The sequence below is a fragment of the Olea europaea genome, unplaced genomic scaffold (assembly GCF_002742605.1).
Source record: "Olea europaea var. sylvestris unplaced genomic scaffold, O_europaea_v1 scaffold2420, whole genome shotgun sequence".
NCBI classification, from domain to species: domain Eukaryota; kingdom Viridiplantae; phylum Streptophyta; class Magnoliopsida; order Lamiales; family Oleaceae; genus Olea; species Olea europaea.
Genome location: NW_019242379.1, coordinates 60,250 through 82,331, shown reverse-complemented (window position 1 = coordinate 82,331; position 22,082 = coordinate 60,250). Strand labels below are relative to the sequence as shown.

The 22,082-nt window shown below is 35.2% G+C and overlaps 4 protein-coding genes across 4 annotated transcripts in view; 3 read left to right on the top strand and 1 right to left on the bottom strand.

Moving 5' to 3' along the window:
• Positions 1–4,338, top strand: part of LOC111382039 (zinc finger MYM-type protein 1-like) — a 10,456-nt gene extending 6,118 nt beyond the window's left edge. Inside the window, exons 4-10 of the mRNA XM_023005901.1 lie at positions 3–505; positions 608–1,756; positions 1,832–2,316; positions 3,709–3,809; positions 3,928–3,958; positions 4,044–4,058; positions 4,114–4,338. Coding sequence (XP_022861669.1) covers positions 3–505; positions 608–1,756; positions 1,832–2,316; positions 3,709–3,809; positions 3,928–3,958; positions 4,044–4,058; positions 4,114–4,338 — 2,509 coding nt within the window. The remainder of the gene's footprint in view (positions 1–2; positions 506–607; positions 1,757–1,831; positions 2,317–3,708; positions 3,810–3,927; positions 3,959–4,043; positions 4,059–4,113) is intronic.
• Positions 4,339–4,812: 474 nt separating this feature from the next.
• Positions 4,813–6,528, top strand: LOC111382038 (protein FAR1-RELATED SEQUENCE 5-like). The gene is made up of 4 exons (XM_023005900.1): positions 4,813–5,192; positions 5,276–5,645; positions 6,107–6,209; positions 6,485–6,528. Exons 1-4 carry the CDS (start codon positions 4,813–4,815, stop codon positions 6,526–6,528), a joined length of 897 nt encoding a protein of 298 aa, XP_022861668.1.
• Positions 6,529–13,900: 7,372 nt separating this feature from the next.
• Positions 13,901–14,800, top strand: LOC111382037 (uncharacterized mitochondrial protein AtMg00810-like). Its single transcript, XM_023005898.1, has 4 exons — positions 13,901–13,997; positions 14,079–14,175; positions 14,230–14,344; positions 14,498–14,800. The coding sequence occupies exons 1-4, from the start codon at positions 13,901–13,903 to the stop codon at positions 14,798–14,800; spliced, it is 612 nt and encodes a 203-aa protein (XP_022861666.1).
• A 2,600-nt stretch (positions 14,801–17,400) lies between these two features.
• Positions 17,401–20,549, bottom strand: LOC111382041 (transcription factor bHLH66-like). Its single transcript, XM_023005902.1, has 6 exons — positions 20,502–20,549; positions 20,168–20,410; positions 19,927–19,992; positions 18,975–19,040; positions 18,513–18,587; positions 17,401–18,069 (listed from the first exon to the last, which is right to left on the bottom strand). The coding sequence occupies exons 1-6, from the start codon at positions 20,526–20,528 to the stop codon at positions 17,728–17,730; spliced, it is 819 nt and encodes a 272-aa protein (XP_022861670.1). The 5' UTR covers positions 20,529–20,549; the 3' UTR covers positions 17,401–17,727.
• Between the last annotated feature and the right edge of the window lie 1,533 nt (positions 20,550–22,082).

Here is a 22,082-nt window from a genome sequence, read left to right as displayed (position 1 = left end):
AGTTCTCCTAGTTCTAGTTGTGCTTCTAATCCCGCCACTGCTTCTAGCCGAGCACTCGAGTTGTTAAACAGCACAAAGAAGTCTCGGGCTCAATTCAATGTGGATGATCTTGTATCTGATCTAGGAAAACGCCCCCTATCGAGTCATATGATCCTAATATTAGAGATGATGTTAAGATGGCATATTTGGAAAAAAGGTCCTTGTCAACCACATGGACATGACTTTCCAAGAAGACAGATGGGAAATGATAATAGGTGTTTTCGAAAAGAATGGTTTTCTGAATTTTATTGGTTGGAGTACAGTATACAAAATGATGCGGCTTATTGTTTGCATTGCTACTTGTTCAAACCTGATAAGGGGGGTCAAGGGGGTGGACATATATTCACTAAGACCGGCTTTAGGGATTGGAAGCACAAGAATACATTGAAAGATCATGTCAAGCTCATTGATAGTGCTCATAATCAAGCTTTTGCAAAGTGTACCAATTTGATGAATCAAAAGCAAAGTATCTCCTATGTTATTTCTAGCCAAAGTAGTAGTCAACAAAAAAATTATAGGACAAGGTAGATTGCGGTGCTAGACTATACTAGATTCCTCTTGATGCAAGGATTGCCATCTCGTGGTCATGATGAATCAAAAGAGTCTTTTAATAAAGGAAATCTAATTGAGCTACTAAATTGGTATGCAGCTCGTCGTAAGAAAATTAATGAAGTACTATTTAGTAATGCTCCTGGAAATGATCAAATGACTTCACCAAGCATCCATAAGGATTTGGTTAGTTGTTGTGCTGTAGAGACGACAAGGTCTATGATCAATGAGATGGGTGATTTTTTGTTTTCAATTTTGGTTGATGAGTCTCGTGATAATTCTATAAAAGAACAAATGACAGTTGTTTTGAGGTTTGTTGACAAAACTGGGCAAGTGAAGGAGCGTTTGTTGGGCATTTCCCACATCGCTGATACTTGTGCCCAATCATTAAAGGATGCCATTGATGCAATGTTTTCTACACATGGCTTGAGCATATCTAGCCTGAGAGGTCAAGGTTACGATGGAGCAAGCAATATGTCATGTGAGTTCAATAGTTTAAAAGCTTTAATTTTAAGAGAGAACCCTTGTGCTATGTATGTTCATTACTTTGCTCACCAACTTCAGTTGGCAGTTGTTTCTGTGGCACCTAGGAATGTTATGCTTAGTGATTTATTTAACATGCTTGCTATTATTGTGAATTTGGTTGGTGCATCATGTAAACGTATAGATGCTCTTCGAACAAGTTATCATTCTCAAATTCTGGAGAGACTTAATATTGAGGAACTTTCTGGTGGAATTTGTCAGTTTCAAGAAATGAGTTTGTCACGCCTAGGTGATACTAGATGGGGCTCACATCTAAAGACAATTATTCGCTTCATTAGTATGTTTAATGCGATCATAGATGTTCCTGAAAATATATCAGAAGACGGCTTAAGTTTAGAGCAAAAATCAATGGCCGTAAGACAGATGGACACTATGCAAGATTTTAAATTTGTGTTCAGTCTCCATTTTATGTTTGAAATTCTTACAATTACAGATGACCTTTCACAAGCCTTACAGAAAAAGGATCAGGATATTCAGAATGCTATGAGGTTATTGAAGTTGTGTAAGTACGCATTGCAGAACATGAGAAAATATGGTTGGGATACTTTGTTGAGTAAGGTAATTGAATTTTGTGTTGATAGACATATTTCAGTGCCCAATATGGATGATATTGTAGCATTGAAAGGTTGACCTAGGCGTGCAACTCAGTAGGTGACTTATTATCATCGTTTTTATGTTGATTTGTATTGTTATGTGATAGATTCAATCCTGCAAGAGTTGCATGATCGTTTTCCAAGAACAACTACTGAGCTTTTTACTTTCATTTCGTGTTTAAGTCCAGGAGATTCATTTGCAGCTTTTGATGTATGTAAATTGGTACGACTTGCTCAGTTATATCCTTTGGATTTCAATAGTGAAGAGCTTTTATTACTTAGACCTCAACTTGACAAGTTTCTTATGCTCGTGAGAATGGATGAAGCTTTTTTCAACCTCAAAAGTATATCTTGTGCAGCTCAAAAGTTGGTTGAAATTGGAAGTTCTTGTTATTTTTCACTGGTTTATAGGCTGATCACATTGGTTTTGATATTACCTGTAGCAACTGCAAGTGTTGAAAGGGTATTCTCTACTATGAATCTAATTAAGAATGATTTGCTCAGCAAAATGGGAGATGAATTGTTGAATGTTCGAATCCCTCCTCGCCCACAACCGGCCCAAAACAAAAGGGAAGTACCTTTCCCTTTGGGGGTAGGAAAATTATGATCGGGATAGCGGACCCCGAAAACACAATATGTGCCCCAGCTACACCTTCGTAACTCCAAATCCCCGGATTCGTTACAGTCCCACCTGTGATACTCCAACCTTCCCATGAATTGGTTATTCCTAAACGAGACCCTATTTACCTCTTTGAGCTTCTATTGAATCGAGAAATAGGTTTGATTGGCCATCTTTTTGATATATACATATATACATAAGGCATTCTCCGGATAATTCAAATCGAAGCAATTGGATGTCCCTCCCTTTTGTTTTCTGACGGACCAATCATTTGGTGGTTTACATGGAGAAATATCTTTTTATAAAACTTGAGAATGAGATAATATTGCAGCGTTTTCAAAATATGCGACCTCGTAGAATTCAGTTGTCTAAACTTACAACTACGGAGTAAGGTTGTATTATATATTTTTTTAGCATTTTGGGTTGTATTGAACTATATTTTCATATGTATATGCTTTCTAGATTTTAGTTCATTTACATATATATTGAATAATTTTTAATATTATTTCATCTAATTTTAATAAACGATCTGCCGCCGACCGGACCAGGCTTTTACGATCGTTGATTGTCGACGGTCAACGGTCAAAGTCAACCTCCGCCACATTGATGCTGGATTCGCCACTAATTTGACGTTCAATTTAAAAATAATTTCTAGGCTTGGAGAAAAAAATTACTTACAAGTGAAATATAATTATTACTTATATAGTTAACAAAATATTATAATTAATATAAGAAAAACTAAAATTAAAATGTATCTTTACATTTTGTTTCGTATAGAACAGAGAGCAACCATCTTCTTTTAAGTTTCCATTTTTTTTGAAATACTCAAAATTTCAATCAAAATTATTTGGGGTGCAACTTAATGCATTAAAAAAAACACTTAATTCTCAACTGAATTGATAAAGTGTCACCGACCGATCAATTGAGTTTTCGTTGTGCAATTTTCATTAAAACAAAAATGCGATTTTGTTTGGACTCTTCAACAAGGTATATACAAGTTAGTGATTTTGTGTGGAATTAATCTACTTGGCCAGGTTCAGTGACAACGTTGGTGACTGGATTTTAAAATCCCGCTACAGTGCATAAGAAAAACGAGGGAAAGAGGGGAGGGAAATGACCGGGAAGAACTCTCTCTTACACAACCCCAAATTGAAGAGCTCTCTCTTACACCTCCAGCCGCACGACACCAAATTGAAGAACCCCAAAGGGAAAACTATCTCTCCACCTCCTCGAATAATGCTCGTGATTTTTAGTGTTGATTTTCCAAATTCTTGGTGATTTCGGATTGAAGCAAAACTTTCTTGCCTCGGCTTTCTCCAGCTATGAAGCTTTCATAGCTTCGCCTTATCGTTTCATGTTGTCCAGCTCCCAGCAGAAGAAAGTAAGGCTGAAAAACCATCTCATGTTCTCCAGCTCCAAGTCCGCTTGAAAATTAGTCTAGTCGAACAAGGCCCAACATCACGGAGGTGTGTGATAGTGCTATTGGGTTTATTAGTAAAAGGTTTTCTACTAGAATACAAATAACTGTGTACACAATTGAAATTGTTGGGTGTGAATCTCAGTTGTGATGGGTGTGAATGTCAGTTGTGATGTTGCCACCGGTTATTGTGAAATAGTAGTATTGGGGTTATTAGCTGAAGGCTTGGAACCATAATAGAAATAACTGTGTAAAAATTTGAAATTGCTGGTTGTGAATGTAGGTTGTGATGTCGCCAGTAGTTGTTGTGAAATAATAGTAACTTGGTGATTGTGATGTTGCCACTGGTTTAGGTAAAATACAAGTATCTTGGTGATTGTCATGTTGCTATTTCAGTAGGAATTGTTTCGGGTGACTTAGTATTGAACATTTTTATTGGTTTTGTGTTTTACCTTTATGAATTTCTACCCACATTGACCAATCTGTTTACTGATGCAGAAGAAATTATGGATGATGTGCAAGACGATTGTGATGATATTTTGGTTGAATCTGATAATGCGAATGCAAACACAATGTGAGGTGAAATGTCAAGAGAGGATGGTGTGATAGTGCCCGAGGTAGGTATGGTGTTCAAAGATGAGATGGAGATGTTTGAGCTCTACAAAAAGTATGGCTATGCAATAGGCTTTCCTATGAAGAAAAGAAATTCAAAAAAGGAGGGACGACGGAGTCGTGAGGTATGTCACATTGACATGTAGCCGTAAAGGCTGAGGAGGCGTTAGTACAGGCTGTCCATTGAAGCCTCAGCCAACAATTCATATAGGTTGTAAAGCCAATATCTCTACATCTTCAGATATCCATGGAACTTGGAGAATTAACACGGTCCACCTTGACCATAATCATGAAACAAGCCCGTCAAAGTCAAGATTATATCGATGCGATCGGGAACTGAGTATGCATATCAAACAGAGGCTTGAAATGAATGATATGGCAGGAATTTCATTACACAAAAGTTACAACTCTGCAGTTGTAGAAGATGCGGATATGAGAACATGAGGTGCATTGAGAAAGACTGTCAGAACTATATAGAACAAGTGAGGCGACTAAAGCTTACGAAAGGAGATGCCGCGGCAATACAATCATACTTCTCAAAAATGCAAGCTCAATGCTCAGGTTTTTACTTTAGTATGGATGTAGATGACGAGTCACGATTGAAAAATATTTTCTGGGCAGATAGTCGTTGTAGACAATCATATAAGGAGTTCGGCGATATCGTTACGTTCGATACTACTTATTTGACTAATAAGTATGACATGACTTTCACTTCGTTTGTTGGTGTCAATTATCATGGGCAGTCAATATTACTTGATTGTGGTTTGTTTTCGAATGAAGATACAAATACTTTTGTTTGGTTGTTTCAGACATGGCTTCAGTGCATGCAAGGTCAAGCTCATAAGGGATAATTATGAATCAAGATTGAGCCATACAAAATGCAATTCAAATTGTTTTTCCCAGTACAAAGCACAGATGGTGCTTATGGCATTTTCTAAAGAAGTTGCCAGAGAAGTTTGGCTACCACGTGGAGAAGGCTTCAATATTTGGGGCTATACATGAATTGGTGCATGAATCACAGTTTGTTCAAGAATTTGAAAGTGGTTGGAGAGTAATGATTGACATGTATGCCTTACGGGATAATGATTGGTTATCGGGATTGTATGAGAACAGAGCTCGTTGGGTTCTGTGCTATTTCAAAACTTCTTTTTGGGCTGGGATGTCAACGACACAAAGAAGTGAGAGTATGAATGCATTTTTTGATAGATATGTGCATTCTAAGACATCTTTCAAGCAATTTGTGGACCAGTATGAGCGTGCACTGAGGAGTAAGGTTTAGAAGGAGCTCCAGGCCAATTTCAAGTCGTTTTCGCAAATGGTACCTTGTGCAACGCAATTTGAAATGGAACAGCAGTTTTAGTCAGTTTACACCATCTCCAAGTTTAGGGAGGTCCAAGAAGAGTTTACGAGAAAGGTTTATTGTGATATTATATCAACATTTGATGAAGGTCTGATGAGCACGTATGAGGTAGAGAAAGTCCGTGTGACTGATGGCCGTCGAAGGAAAAAAAATTCCCGGTGTCATTTGAAAGAGAGAAATGTGAAATCATTTCTAGCTGTCATTTGTTTGAGTTCCGTGGAATAGTGTGTAGGAAAGCACTAGCAATTCTGAGCCGTAATGATGTGACCTCGATGCCAGAGAGATATATACTACGTAGATAGAGGAAAGATGTTACTAGAGCACACACGAGACTTTGAGTAAACTATGACGGTCTAGTTACTACTTTTTCACAGTTGAGATACGATGCTATGTGTCAAGCTTTTGCACAAGTGGCAGACCTTGCTGCAGATGATGAGCGGTCGTCAGAAGCCATAATGGATTGGATTAAAAAGGAAGGTAGTCTCCTTATGAGCGCAAAGTCCAATCATGAAATTAATATCTGTCACATCATGCTTCTGAAGTCCCCCATAATTGTATTAATTCACAAAATATATCGAACGGGAGCACATTGGATCCGAAGCCGGTACGCAGAAAGGGTGCCCCAAAGAAACTTTAGCAAAAGAGCTCGTTGGAGTCCACTTCTAAGAAATCGAAGGTATTTTTAGCGATTTACATTACTCCATATTGGATTTGAAGTACATTTAGTATTAATCATTTCGATGCATATGTAGAACGCTTCGACGTCAACATTAGGGAAGAGATCGAGGCACAGTAACGTGAACAACCCGACTCAACCACAATAACCCATGTCATCAGCGTTCTCCCTGTCACAATTTTCCACCAACACACCATCATAAAATGGGTAAATTAGTTGATGCAATATGTAAGGTAGGATGTCAAAAAGTGAATTTCTACACATCAAAAACAATAAATGGATTTCTACCTTTTATTGCATGATTGTATTTTGTTTTGTGCGTAAGAATGGACATCTACTTTACTTCACTGTTAGGAAGATTTGTTTTGAGCTTTTGGATTTAAAAGATGCGGTCGAGACCTTGTGTAGTAATACACTCACAAAATATTCAGCTTTTTTGAGGTAAGAGTAATGAATTTATAAACAACAAAAATTTAGTGGGACGTAGTACTCTCTTTCTTTACTCATATTTTGTGTGTGTATTTTTTTCTCCTTGTGTGCTTCCATCTTTATCCATTTAAATACAATAATAGTGACAATTTTCTTGGTATAGGAAAGTTAACAGATATAAGCTCAGCTCGATATATGATTTACCATTGCTAGAATTTATTCTTCGTAGTATGCAAGCAATTACATATGTACGCACTACATAATTGCAATAAAGAAAGTATTAGTCTACTTTGTCTATTGAATTAGGTTACTTCTTATTTTTATCTCGATTTAGTAATAGCAATAAAGAAAGTATTAGTCTACTTTGTTTATTTAAATTTGGGTGTCCGTCCAGTCAGGTGTGCAATAAAAATTATTTACATTCTGTGCATCTTTTGATTCTATTTACTGCTTTGTGTTAGGTCAAATTGGTATGATGGTCTCTGAGTTAATTTTTTTGGTCTGTTCCATCGTTATCGGAATTTACCAAAGATGTGATCCAAAGGCCAGGACCAATTCGATCAATAGAACAACCTCCTTTTAGCTTCTTCCCTGCTAAGATCCAAATTGACCAAGCAACAATCAATGCCAGGGATGGCATTGGTAAAAGAATAGAACCAGTTGATCTCAGTCTAAAATTATAGAGATTTGCTCACATCTTTCGGTAATTTCGTCAAGCCAAGCCTATACTTTCTCCCTGAAAAAGCTTGTCAATTTTGTCATGGTTTCGACTTGTGGTTACTTTCTTCCAAAATATTTTTGTGCGATTGAGCAAAGTGATGACTGGAGAATGAGAATTGCTTGCTTTCAGCAATGCATTTTTATGCAAAATCAACTTCATTGGTTGCTCTGCCAAGTTTTGGGTATTAGTCTTGGCATTTTTTGTAATCTTATTACCTCCTTCACAGATTTCAACTTGAATATCCAAGCTGAGATAAGCAATGTGTGATTTTGCAAGCTGAACGTAGGACTATGTAGTATGATATCTATACAGTTTAAAACTTTCAGTTACATGTTTTATATTTTTTGATTGAATAACTTTACAAAGTATGCTGCTAATGGTTCGATTGGTTTTGCAGTCTAGAGGTTCAGCTAGAGATAGGACTGGAATACATGGTAGCATTGTTAATCAACTTGTTACAAAGGTGTATTAATGATGATTACTTGTTCTCGTTACAAAGGTGTATTAATGATGATTACTTGTTCTGTACATAGTAAATTGGGAGGACCAACGAGTCAATGCAAGTCCTTCACGCTACAGTAATGGCACTTCCTAGCAGATCATCTGATGGATCTCCATTAGAGTCTTGCCATTGGGCAGATGGTATCCCATTAATGTAGCTTACCATTAGTTCAATAGCAAGATGTGTTTTGGGAGATGGGAAATGAGAAGACAGGTTGACTACCTTATTTTTGGATGTAATATTTGTCTAGTTGATTTTTTTTGAAGATAGGTTCCATATTTTTTTGGAAGTATTATATGTCTAGTTGATTTTTTTTTTTTTTTTGTAAGACAAGTTCTATATTTTCTTGGAAGTATTATATGTCTAGTTGATTTTTTTTTAAGACATGTTCTATATTTTTTTTAGTTCAATTACCAAGATAAAATGTCTGAACATGGTATAGTTCATTTACACAAGATATTGGAAGTATATATGTTTACAAAAACCACGCATAGGCTGAACTTCCATACACAATGTGTCATTAACATCCGTTCAACCATAAATGTTCAAAATACAACACAACAAAAGTTCCAATACATAAACATAGGGCCGAGTTACATAACTAAGGTTTGCCGAATAACTAACGTAAACAAAATATTCGATCAACATCTACTAATCAAGTTGGCCGCTTTCCTTTTGCATTCACTACCGCACTTACTTTTTCCATTCGAATTGTGACGTCCACCGAAATCTTGAGCTCTTCTTCATCAGTTAGGCGGACTCGAGATTCAAACATGCGGGACATTTCATCTCCTATTTCGTTCTTTGTGGGGTTAACGAGCCGAGCGCCATCGCTACTGGATGCACCGCTTGATTCGTCCGTTACAACCCAACTCCAAAAATCATAATTGTTACTAAAACGAAGAAATAATTTTCCTTTATTCGCATCCTCTTTCTCCACGAATAAACATTTCTCAAATCCACGTTTGCACTATGGGCATGGGCATTTCTTCGGGCAGTCGTCAAAGAAGTAGGTCTTCGCGCTACAACTATGATAGATCCCAGAGTTCCTTCTGACCATTCTGCACAACAACAAAAAAATGAATATCATTTGCAATACAACCATAAAGTTGATGAAGCCTATCTCATATTGAAGTAACATAGTAGACAATTAGCCAATCCATTCATAAGAGGCAAAGTGGTTTAGAGAGTTCGTGATGTAAACTGTAAATCAATTCTCAATTTTCAATAACCACTGAGGAACTTCTTCAAGCTGTTTTTCAATAAGTTCATTGCAGCCCATAAATCTCCACCAACACCAGACAACTATTCAACCCCAATAGTTAAAAACTAGATTAGCAGGTAATCGCAACATGATTTTTCCCTTTCCAGTTTTCTTACTTCTCTTCCAAAAAGAACAGAAAATAACAGAAAAAATCTGTGCTTTCATAGAAATGAAATTGAGAACTTAAATGCTCATAACTCAAAGGGCCCAATTGCTGTGAAGAAAGAAAAGAGCTGAGGTAACTTCATTCAATTTCTTTGTCCAACTAAGAACATACACACATAATTGGTAGCAAAAACGCTAAAACAGGAGCACCAACAAGATCCAACAATTACTTCAAACCCAAAAATGAAGGACAGTCTTTATGCAAACATTGGACTGCAAAATCAACAAAAACTTGAACACTCAAACCTGAGCACAACGATGAAATGATGGCAGATAAAAGACGAGCTCGATCTTGATTTGTTGGGCACTGGTAGTGAAAAACTCTCAAATCTGTGAACTCCCATCGTGATTCTCTGGATACCAAAGCCGGGAGGGATGTCGAAGAATGCTTGTGATTTCAGACAGTCGTCGGAGATGGTGAGTCGTAAGGCAGGGATCACCTTGCTTGGACGACGAAGTGTTTCAAATCTGATTTGGGTATTCTCTCTCTCTCTCTCTCTCTCTCTCTCTCTCTCTCTCTCTCTCTCTCCCCTCGTAGGGAAATATGAAAGACGATGGGTTCAATCAATTCCCTTCACCCGTTTTTCCTTTTTTTTCCCCACCCAATGGCCACGTCATCCTGGTCATTGTTTGTCACCAACTCCCTGGCCATGTAGCGGGATTGTTTCGTGTGAGTGTACAGTGTGTACACACGATAATTCTGATGAAGTTTTATACATTCAATTAATAGGCTTATTTTCTGACTACACGAAGATGTTAATTCTTTTTTTACCATTTTAATTATTGAGGCTTGTTAGTATAGGGATAATTATGTCTTTGCACATTATTGTTATAGTTGTGCATCTACGTCCTTGTATATATGTGTGTGTATGTGTTGGGGGTGTATTTGTAATTCACTTTCATTATTCGGTTGAATACAACAGATTTTCCTACCATTAGCCTCATTTCTCATATCCAGAGTTCTCCACTCTCAACTCTTCATGGTATCGGATCTTTGAGGATTCTTTGCAATGGCGAAGGATTTTGATGCTCAAATGAAGACTCAAAACCAAATGAATCAAACTAATTCATCAATTGATTCATCTGCTGCAGAAATGGTGACTGGAGATATGGTAGCTCTTGTGGATCAATTGATTAGCGATCCTAGTAGTCCGTATTATCTTCATTATGGGGACAATATAGGAATGCAACTCATTTTTGTTATGTGGAATAGAGCTGTGATTATATCACTTAGTGTGAAAAACAAAGAAGGATTCATTGACAGATCTATTGTCAAACCTTCTCTGATCCTCTATACGTTGCTTGGAGGAGATGCAATCATGTAGTCTCTTCATGGAATATCAACTCAATTCCTAAAGAGCTATATCCCAGTGTGATGTACAAAGATTCAGCAAGGCAAATATGGATTGAACTCAGGGACCGCTATAGTCAAGGCAATGGTCCTCGCATTTGTGAACTTAGGAAACAAATTGCCTCAATTTCTCAAGCAATTAACTCTGTCACCTCCTATTTTAATCGATTCAAAGGGCTTTGGGAAGAGCTGGAAAATTATAGATCGGAAACCAGTAGTGCCAATTACAAGTATGAAGATCAAACTATGCAGTTTCTGATGGGTTTAGATGAAAAACTTTCAAGTGTGAGAAGTCAGATATTATTGATGGATCCAATACCTTCACTTAATAAAGTCTTTGCTCTAATTCTGCAAGATAAGAGGCAAAGAGAAGTTGTTGCTAAGAAACAACAAAGCCTTGATGCAATAGCTTTTTCCAGTAAACTAACTTCAAAGTCTACTAGTAATCAGAGAGCCGGTGGTTTAACTTAGTCACAGAGAAGGGAAAGGCCACTGTGTAGCTATTGTGGAATGCTTGGACATCTCAAGGGAAAATGCTACAAGCTTGTTGGATATCCTCCTATTCACAGACTCGCCAAAGGGAAAACTCTAGTTGCAAATGCTGTAAGTCAAGCGTCCAGAGTTAATAATCCAGAGGTGGTAAATTTCCTTTCAGATCTAACCATTACACCAGATCAATGTCAACAAATTCTAGCCGTGTTAACACCACAATTACAAAGAAAACTCCAAAACTACAACCAGCACTCCCAAGATGTGATATACTCTTCATTTTCTATGCCTGATGCATATGCATTCTCAGGTAATCGCACTACACCTGAAGGTAAGTGGATCATAGACACAGGAGCTTCTGAACATATGGTTTGTTCTCAAACACTTGACTATCGTAACTACCACAATTAATGCATCTGTACGATTACTTGATAGTAGCATTGTTGTGGTTACACACACTAGAGAAGTGAAGTTATTTGATACACTGGTTTTAACAAACATTTTAGTAGTGCCCTGTTTTAAATTCAATCTGATATATGCCAGACAATCAAGCACAATTATTTCCTGATATTCATCCATAATTATTGTTTTGTTCAGGATCTTTCAACATGGATGATGATTGGTAGGCAAGCTTAAAGATGGTGTATATCATTTTCAACATTCTGAACATCGATGCAATAATCAATCTTCACATAGCTGTCAACAACCTCCAACAAGTTTAACTTCGAGTTCCAGTCCTTTTCATAGTTCAAACAATAATTCTCTTTTATTTTTGAGTTGTAATAAAGAAGATCGAATTGCTTGTACCTCAATGAACAATAGTGTTGCCAACATAGATATTAATGTTTGGCATTGTCGTTTAGGATATATTCCCATCTCAAAATTGTCACTTTTGCATAAGTTTGTCCATGCAATTACTTTTAATGAACATCTACATTGTGCTATTTGTCCTATGGCCAAACAATATAGATTACCTTTTCCAAATAGTGAGAGAAAAACCTCTAAAACATTTGAACTCATTCACTATGATATTTGGGGTCCATATTCAATCCCTGCTTTGGATGGCTCAAAATATTTTCTAACAATTGTAGATGATTAGAGCTGTATGACGTAGAGTTATCTTATGCGAGATAAATCCCAAACCAGGTCTATCATTCAATCGTTTTTCCACCTGATTCAAACACATTTCCACTGTGACATAAAATTCCTCAGATAAAACAATGGATCAAAGTTCCTTATGAATGATTTTATCACTCCAAAAGTGTTATACACCAAGTGAGTTGTGTGGAAACACCACAAGAAAATGGAATTGTTGAACAAAAACATCAACACATCCTTAACATTGCTAGAGCCATCAACTTTCAAGCCAACTTACCTCGTAAATTTTGGGGAGACTGTATTCTTACTACCACACATATCATCAATTGAACACCAACAACAATTCTTGATGACAAGTCACCCTATGAAATGTTATACCAGACTAAAGCATCCTACACTCATCTTAGAGTATTCGTTTGTCTTTGTTATGCTTATACTCTTAAAAGAAACTGTACAAAATTTGATCCAAGAGCCTTGTGTCTTGGATATCCCTATGGTATGAAAGCGTATAAATTATATAATCTCCAAACTGATACTACCTTTATTTCACGGGATGTGTCTTTTCATGAAACCATATTTCTTTTTCATCATCCTAAATTCTTGAAATTTCTCTCTCGCTCCACTGATTCTTCTCATCATGATCAATTCTTATTACCAACTCAATCACATTAGTCAATTGATACTCCACTCACAATTCCCACTCATATGCATATTCGGTCTTTACCATTGTCTGATCATCTTTCCTACCAACATCACATGTTCAAAATGAAGAAGCCACTTCATCCGATCCACCTGAGGTTATTTCATCTGATTCCAATTCATCTGAACCACTATTTCAACCACTTGTCATTCCTTCCCGCAAGTCCGATAGGCCTAAACGAATTCCTTCATACCTTCATGACTAACATTGCAACTTGGTGTCTCAAATACCTATTTCCCAATCAGATTCTATAGAGAAAATGATTGAACCTGGAGGACAATATTCTATATCAAATTGGTTGAATTATAACAATTTGTCTCCTATACAAAGAAGGTATGCACTGGCCTTATCTACTATTTATGAGCCTAAATCCTTTGCTGAAGCATCACAACATCCAGACTGGTGTAAAGCCATGAATATCGGATAGTAGGCACTTGTATCTAACAACACTTGGACGGTGTGTGAGCTCCCTGCATACAAGAAACTTGTGGGTTGCAATTGGGTTTTAAAAGTCAAATTAAATTTAGATGGCACGGAGGAAAGGAAAAAGGCTAGGTTGGTAGCTAGAGGCTTCACTCAACAAGTTGGTTTAGACTATAAGAAGACATTTTCACCTATTGCCAAGCTGGTCACTGTGAAAACTCTTATTGCTATTGCAGCTTGTAAACAATGGCACATTCATCAATTAGACATTGACAATGCATTTTTCCACGGTGAATTAGATGAAGAGGTCTACATGGTATTGCCTCCGAGTTATGAGCAATAGGGGAAAAATGGAGATTGTCTACAAACTAAACAAGTTCATTTATGGACTTAAACATGCATCAAGGCAGTGGAACACAAAACTAACCACTTACATTCTATCACAGGGTTTTAAGCAATCAAAATCTAACTATTCTTTATTCAGCAAACAAAATGGCTACTCATAAACTGTGCTCCTTATCTATGTAGACGACGTCATTATAGGAGGAAATGATTTACCTTACATTGAACAGTTCAATAAGAGATTGAATGATCAGTTCAGACTAAAGGATTTGGGAGTTCTAAAGTATTTTCTAGGACTTAAAATAGTAAGAACTTAAAGAATATCTGTTTTTCAAAGAAAATATGCATTGGAAATTTTGGCCAATGCTGGTTATCTAGGAGCTAAACCGACAAAGAATCCTTTAACATATAATGTGAGGTTGAGCAAAAATGTTAGGAAAACTGTTGCAGACGTTAGCATATATCGAAGGTTAGTGGCAAGGCTGTTATACTTGATAATAACAAGGCCCGAATTGTCATATGCAGTGAAGCTCCTTAGTTAATTTCTTGAGTCTCCAAAACAACTTCATTTAGAAGCAGCTCATCACGTGTTGATATATTTGCAGGAAACATCTGGACGAGGCCTATTCTATTATGGAAAATCTGATCTACATCTTAAGGGATTTTGTGATGCAGACTGGGCAGCTTGTTTGGATACAAGCCGGTCGGTTACAGGTTACTGCATATTTCTTGGGAACTCACTAGTGTCTTGGAAGTCTAAGAAGCAGCACACGATCTCAAGATCATCAGCTGAAGCAGAATACTGGTCTATGGCAGTTGCAGTTTGTGAGTTGAGTTGGTTGAAGAATATACTAAGTGACTTAAGTGTAGTGCTTACCAAAGCTACCTTACTTTTCTGTGACAACTAGTCAGCAATACATATAGCCAGCAATCCGGTCTTTCATGAAAGAACGAAACACATAGAAATCGATTACGATCTTGTAAGGAATAAAGTACAGATAGGAGAAACAAAAATATTCCATACGACATTGCAAGATCAATTGGCAGATTAGCTAACTAAACCTTTAGGGGGAGTCAAGTTTAAGTCATTGCTAAACAAAATGGGAATATTGAACATATATTCTCCATCTTGAGGGGGAGTATTGAGGCTTGTTAGTATATGGATAATTATGTTTTTGCACATTATTGTTACAGCTGCGTATCTGTATCCTTTTTTGTGTGTGTGTGTGTGTGTGTGTAACACTCACTTTCATTATCCAGTTGAATACAATAGATTTTCCCGCCATTCTCCTCATTTCTCAGATCTAGAATTCTCCATTCTCAACTCTTCATTAATTACAATGTGGCAATTAATATCTTGCCTTTTCTTTTCTCTTATTTTGCCTCTTGGGTCTTCCCTTCCTTCATACGTTCTACAAACTAGTTTCTTTGCACAAAAATGTGGTTTCAGCGCTGTATTTTCTGTTGCTAAATCTGAAAATTTGTTGCTCAAGGCCTTTATCGATGAGATATATCCTTCCAACATTTCAACTTCAAACAAACTAGTTTCCTCTCGTTTTGGTAAACTTCCATAGATTTGTGAGATTATCTTTAAATTTTTTACCCTATAAATTACTTAGATCCGTGCTAATTACCGTTGGTGTAAATAACATTACTCTTACCATGCCCTAAAGTGCATTATGTATTGATTTACTCTTTACATTTTTTTTCTTTAGGTTAAAGAATAATCTAATGATAATTGCGTTGTACACTTGAATCAATGATTGAGATTTGTTTTTGAAGAATTCAATAAATAATAAAGAACACAAAAATTTATGTAGTTTAGTGTCATTGTAACAAACATACATTCAAGGAAGAAGAGAGGAGATTATATTGTTTGGAGTTTGCAATAACACAATTTATAGACATATTACATCAAGGATTTGCATGTTAGGAATGAGAAAATCAAGAAATGGTATAAATAAATCACAAAAATACTTCAATTGTGGTCAACCCAATTATCACAATGTATTCTCCAATATTTGCAAATATCCTCCAATATCTCTCTTCTTCAACAACATCATATGAATGGCGAGTTGGCCTATTTTTTAGATTTTAACAAGACTCTTTAGACATTCTTTTGTGGGATAATTGCAACAGAGGCCCCAAATCTTTCAAATACTACCAAACCTTCCCCAAACATTTGATTTGTTGCAACCATCATCTTTAACATTTTCAAACGTTGCAGTTGAGGTCCCAATGGATGGAAAACATTCAATTTACCATTAGTTGATCAAAAAATTTAATTTGACCACTTTGTTAATATTTTTATAAAGAGAAAATTTGTAACTTTCTATTTATCAAATTAAATAATTACATTAATTAAATTAAAAAACTTAAAAAAAAGGGATAAAATGTATCTTTTTCTTCCGTCCACCCCATCCTACCCAAGCCTACCCTAATCCAGATGAACAATTTACTGGGTTTTTCCCTTCCTGCCTTTGCGAACACCTCACCACCTTATATCAATCCTTTTCCAATACACCCTCCTCCTCTCGCCGTCACCATCAAATATCTGTTTTCGTCTGCCTCCGCCAATAAATCGTCGCCAGCATCTAAAACTACCAGCTCCAAATCCACCTCATTTTTTCTAAGCTCCAACAAATGAAATCTTTCTCTGCCTCAAAGAATGAAGCTTTAAGCCTCTTTTTTGAGCCCTAGAGAAATCTTGTGATATTAGGGTTTGTAACACTCTCGGGTCATTCTTTACTGTTGACGACGTTGATAAAACTGCTAATAAAGCCTCTTCTTCTTCCCAAAACCACTCACAATATTCTCAAAACAACAAGCAATGCGAGTCTTTTCCCTTTGGGTCAGGGTGGGGCTGGGTAGGTAGGGGAAGGGATGGGAAGAAGAAGATACAATTTTTTCCCTTTTTTTTGGATTTTTAATTTAATTAATGTAATTATTTAATTTGGTAAATAAAAAGTTACTCTTTTTTGCCCTTTACAAAAATATTAACAATGTGGTCAAATTCAATTTTGTGGTCAACTAACGGTAAATTGGATGTTTTCCATCCATTGGGGCATCACTTGTAATGTTTGAAAATATTAGGAGTGACGGTTGCAATAAATTAAAAGATTTGAAAAAAGTCTGCTAGTATTTCAAAGGTTTCGGGCCTATATTGAATTATCCCTTCTTCTTTTTTATCTCCTATGATATAAAAGTAACCAATTTATTAATAAGCAAATGGAACCCAGAATTATCCGACACCTACAATATTATAGAAAATTGATTTTAATATCCAATAATTCCATCTAGAGTATTGTATGTTTGATACGCCATCGATTTTAAATATCACTAAATACAATTTTTCAAATTTGATCATGTACAACATACTTTTGTCATTTAAGCTAATTTAATTTAATTTAATTTAATCAAACCTAATCATTCTTTTCTTTGTTGATCATAATATTAGTAAAATATAAAACTTCTAGAAGGCCGTAATACAAAATAATCAGCAATTCTTTATCATACAAATTAAAAGAATAAAGATACATTTTTGGGCTGTTTTTGAACACATTTTCACCCAAGCCAAGTCTACCTAAATACGTCTATGTGCTCAAAGGCACTTTAATAAAACATAAAAAGGATTCTTATTTTGGCAGCAGATACAATTGAAAATAAAAACAACAAAAATCCGACCAAATATTTTCCAATTTTCCACTTTTTCATTTTATACTTTCTCCAGATTAAAGCGTTAACTAAAAGAAATCACCACATAAATGACTGTCAGAGCTTGGAACTAGTTGCATTGCTTTTTTAGCAGGAGCTTCATGCAAGAAATGCACCACGCCTAAAATGGAGTCAAGTTATTCTTGTTCTCTTGATTCTTTTCTGCTGATATTGCAATCGTAGCTGATTGAACGGTCAAAGCCGACATGCCAGGAGAGGACGTCGAACAAGACTCGTCGCCATTTACTAATTGATTATTGGTGTTAATATTAATGGAATCCATAGGGTTCCTCGAACGACATGTGGCTGTGGAGATGGCGGTGGCTAGTGAAATGGGCATGAGGCAGAGACCTTTGCCTTGGAGGTATTGCATGGCAGAGCCCATGTCCTCTTCAAGTAGCTTTGTCACATGGTGATCCGCTGTTATTAGTGGCGTTGTTTGTTTTTCATTACCACTTCTCCCCTAGACACAATCAAAAACCGTTAGGTTATTAAGCACAAAAACTAAGCAAGACCAACTTTTATGGATTCTTGATTAACAAGAAGCTATCTACTATTTCAGACAATAAAATAAAATGTTGAAATGAAAAATCTAATACTTTTGGAATTAATTAAATGCATTAGCATTGAATAACAAAACTTAAACATCGACCAAAAAGTTAAAATTGATGACATATTAATATAAAATTATGTGTTAATAATTAATTGGATGGACAACAAATTAGATAACAAAGTTGGATAGCAAATCTCAAAGATTGCGATAAATGGACTCTCAAGTGACACATTGTTTTTAATTTTTTGTCCATTGGTATCAAGATTTTGGAATATGACAGAGAAAATAGTTACGGGGTTCATTTTAAGTCGATTGTTCTACTACTATTTTATTTTTTATTAACTAATTATTACCTTAGAAAGTGTACCATGAACTGGGGATGATTGGGGAATACCCGTAGCACTGCCCAATCTACTCATGCTAAGAACCTGAAAACAAAAAATCAATTAAATTTTTGATGAGAATTAAAAAAGAATTGAAGAAGGTAATATTTAGCCTTTTGGGCTTTATTATTTTCAAATATATATATATATATATATATTTTTTTTCAAAAATCAATTTTAACCTTACATTCTTCTATAAAATAATATTATACATAAATTAAAAACTTTTCTTTATCTTTTAACCACACATTCTTCAAAAAAAAAAAAAATTAATTTCAAAATTAATTTTTTCCCAAATCACATTAAAATGAAGCCCACACGGGGCATAAAACTATAACCAATATTTCCAAAGCAATTGAATATTATATCGTCCATAACAAATCTTAAATAAATATAAATTATAAATAAACTAATTTGAGAGGGAACAATTACTTTGACTTGGAGCTGCAGGAATTTGACATAGTCGATGATCTCATCCAGCATGGAAGCCTTATCTGTCTGTCATTCAACAACCACCACCAACACCATTAATTTTTAATTTTCATAAAATAACATTAGACCATTTCAATGGGTTTGTGATATATGTCCTAAAAATGAATGAATGTATTAAATTTGATTTTGATTAAAAATTGTAACTTATAATAGCTGTACTCAAAACAAATAAAAAGTTATTATAATAATTATTTTGTTTATATTCTCAATAAAAATATGAAATTTTTGTGTATGCCATGTATTTATTTTTTCAACCTTGCTAGACTATAGGGGAGAGTTTGACACCATCCTCGATAGCTCCCTCACAATTGGAGGGTGTAGAATTTTTTGTCATTTCTAATTCATATGCGTCCTGCATGGGTCCCAACACATGTGAGAGAACCTCAAGCAGCATGTCAAACTATTTTTATTAAATTAGTTTAATTCTTATATATATATATATATATATAAAACATTCTTAATAAGAATAATAACAACTACGAAACTCATATTCTTTAATAGATGTCAAACATGGGCTAAATGAGAAGACATCTACACATTTTATTATAAGCAACATAATTGAAATCATGTCTTCTCAATTACTAACAAAATTCGTTGTGTCGAGGTTTCAAAAATTTATTTAAAAAATAGTCAAATATTTACTAACAAAATTCGTTGTGTCGAGGTTTCAAAAATTTATTTAAAAAATAGTCAAATAGACAATTAAATTAAATGGGACACAAGATCTGAACTCATCCTTTTAACCTACTATTTTTTCTTTGTCCATACGAACTCATATAGTGCTTAATTTCAAACAATTAAGTAATTAATTGTATTTATACTTTATAGTGATGGCTAAATAATTAAGGTAAGATATTCAATAATTAGAGTAGGTAATGATGTTGGTAATTACCTTGTTAGCATTTGGTACAAGCTCCTGCAAACCCTTCATTCTCTTCGCAATTCTCTCCCTACGTAACTGTTGCCCACATTTGAGTTCATCACAAAATAATGAAACAAAAAATAAATTCAAGAATCAAAACAAATCAAAATTGGCCTAAAACAAACAAATAATCAATCAAAGACAAATAATAATAAATAAAAATTTAAAAAAATAAAAAATAGGGTTTATGTACTATAATGTATTTGCGTACTCTTTCTGCGATGCTATGAGGATCAGTAGCCTGTCCTCTCCTAGCCCTCACCCTCTGCCTCGGCTGTCCCGCTGCCCCTCCTCCTCCAACCGATCCACTTGCCGTCGAAGGTGGCGCAGCCTCCGCTGCTGGGCCTCCCGAATTTTGATCCTGAGGGTGGTGAAAATTCTGAGTTTGATAGGAAGTTTGACAAAGAAATCCTGTGAATCCATTATATAGAGCTTGCACTGATGCATCATTTTCCTGTATTCACATTTCAATCATTAGTTATTAATATCCTTGATTAAGAGCAGTAACTCATTATCATTTTCACAGGAAAAATTGAAAAACTGACCTGGTTAGGCTGCCCTCTAGACAACATCAAGGCTTTAGCAGACTGATCATTAAACAGAAAAATAAAATAAAATTAAGTGGCCTCTTGTCCACAAGATCAGCACGACATATGGATCTCTCGTATACTTCAATAATAAAGTGGTCCATGATGTGATTATTATTTATATTTTTGGCCTCATTTATTAGTATGCATTAATTAATAAATTAATCGAAATGATTTATAGTATCTTCTATGGTTCATACACATTTTGTTATCTTGGAACCAAAACTCCTATTATATTTTTCTAGTTTATAGTTCCAATCTTGAGATTTGCATTCCCAACGGTATTATCCTGTCAACATTATGTTATATTATCATAATTAATTTATTAAATGTGTACGATTAAAATATATTGAGTGTAACTATCTTATGGAGTATAATACATGTACTGCATTACGACAAATAATGAAATTCTCATAATTTATTTTATTAAGCAAGGTTTTAATTGGTTTAGCTTGCATGTAAAGTATTTTTGTAGTTATGGATTCATGTAACACGAGAAAGATTTCCCATCTCTTAGCTAGAAAGATATGTGGTTATAAAAGAGAGAGAGGAATTCAATAGAATATAATTGACTGGGTGATAGAGTCGTGAAAATGCTTCTTTCTTCCAAATTTTGGACCTTTGCTCCATGGATCAATATTTTATTGCTGAAATATGGAAGAATGAACCCAGTGAATTTCAGTTTGATAGTTTTGGTTCTTCGATACGTTTATATATAGAACACTTTTTGTGGAGCCACAAAACCCTATTTTACCACATAAGGAAATCTTATTACCAGTTTGATCAGAAATAAGAGTGAATTCACCAATATGATCACATAGTGTTGCAGTACAGAATGTGGCAACAGCTTCCTTGGAGAAAGGGGACAACAAGGAGCTCAAATGAAAAGGTTGAACCATATGGGAAATGTTTATAAACAGTTTAAATAGATAGAAATTAATGAGTGATAGATAAATAGATAAAATTTGTGGATCTCACGAAATGTATGAAATAAATGCGATTTAGCTGTTTAAAAATAGTTGATTGCCATTAGCCAAATATGAGCTAATCATAACCATTTGATCAGTCAATCCACTAAACTCTTATATATAGGTTACTTATGTCCTTTAAATGGGATTATCCCTTAAAACTCAGAATATCATTGTGCAGAATTCTATGCATAAAATCATCATCTAAGTACTTCCCTTTCCAACTCATGGGATCAAAACATTTTTGGAGGGTTTACAAGAAAATTAATGAAGTAGTGAATAACATTATTTGATTATAACATAAAGGGAAACGTAAATTTTATAGAGTTCTAAATGTATAGTTTAGGGATTAATATGCTATACAAGAATTAATTATTGACATTTATTTTAAATCTCTCTTTCTCAATTTTATATTATCATCTTCAATAAAATGTTCAATAATTAGATAGTCTACCGTGTGAGATCCACGTATATAACGAAATTGTTATAGAAATGGATCCGGTCATAATTCCCACAATATATTCTGCAGGGCACGCATATGCGGTGTAGGAACATATAGTATTCTACTATA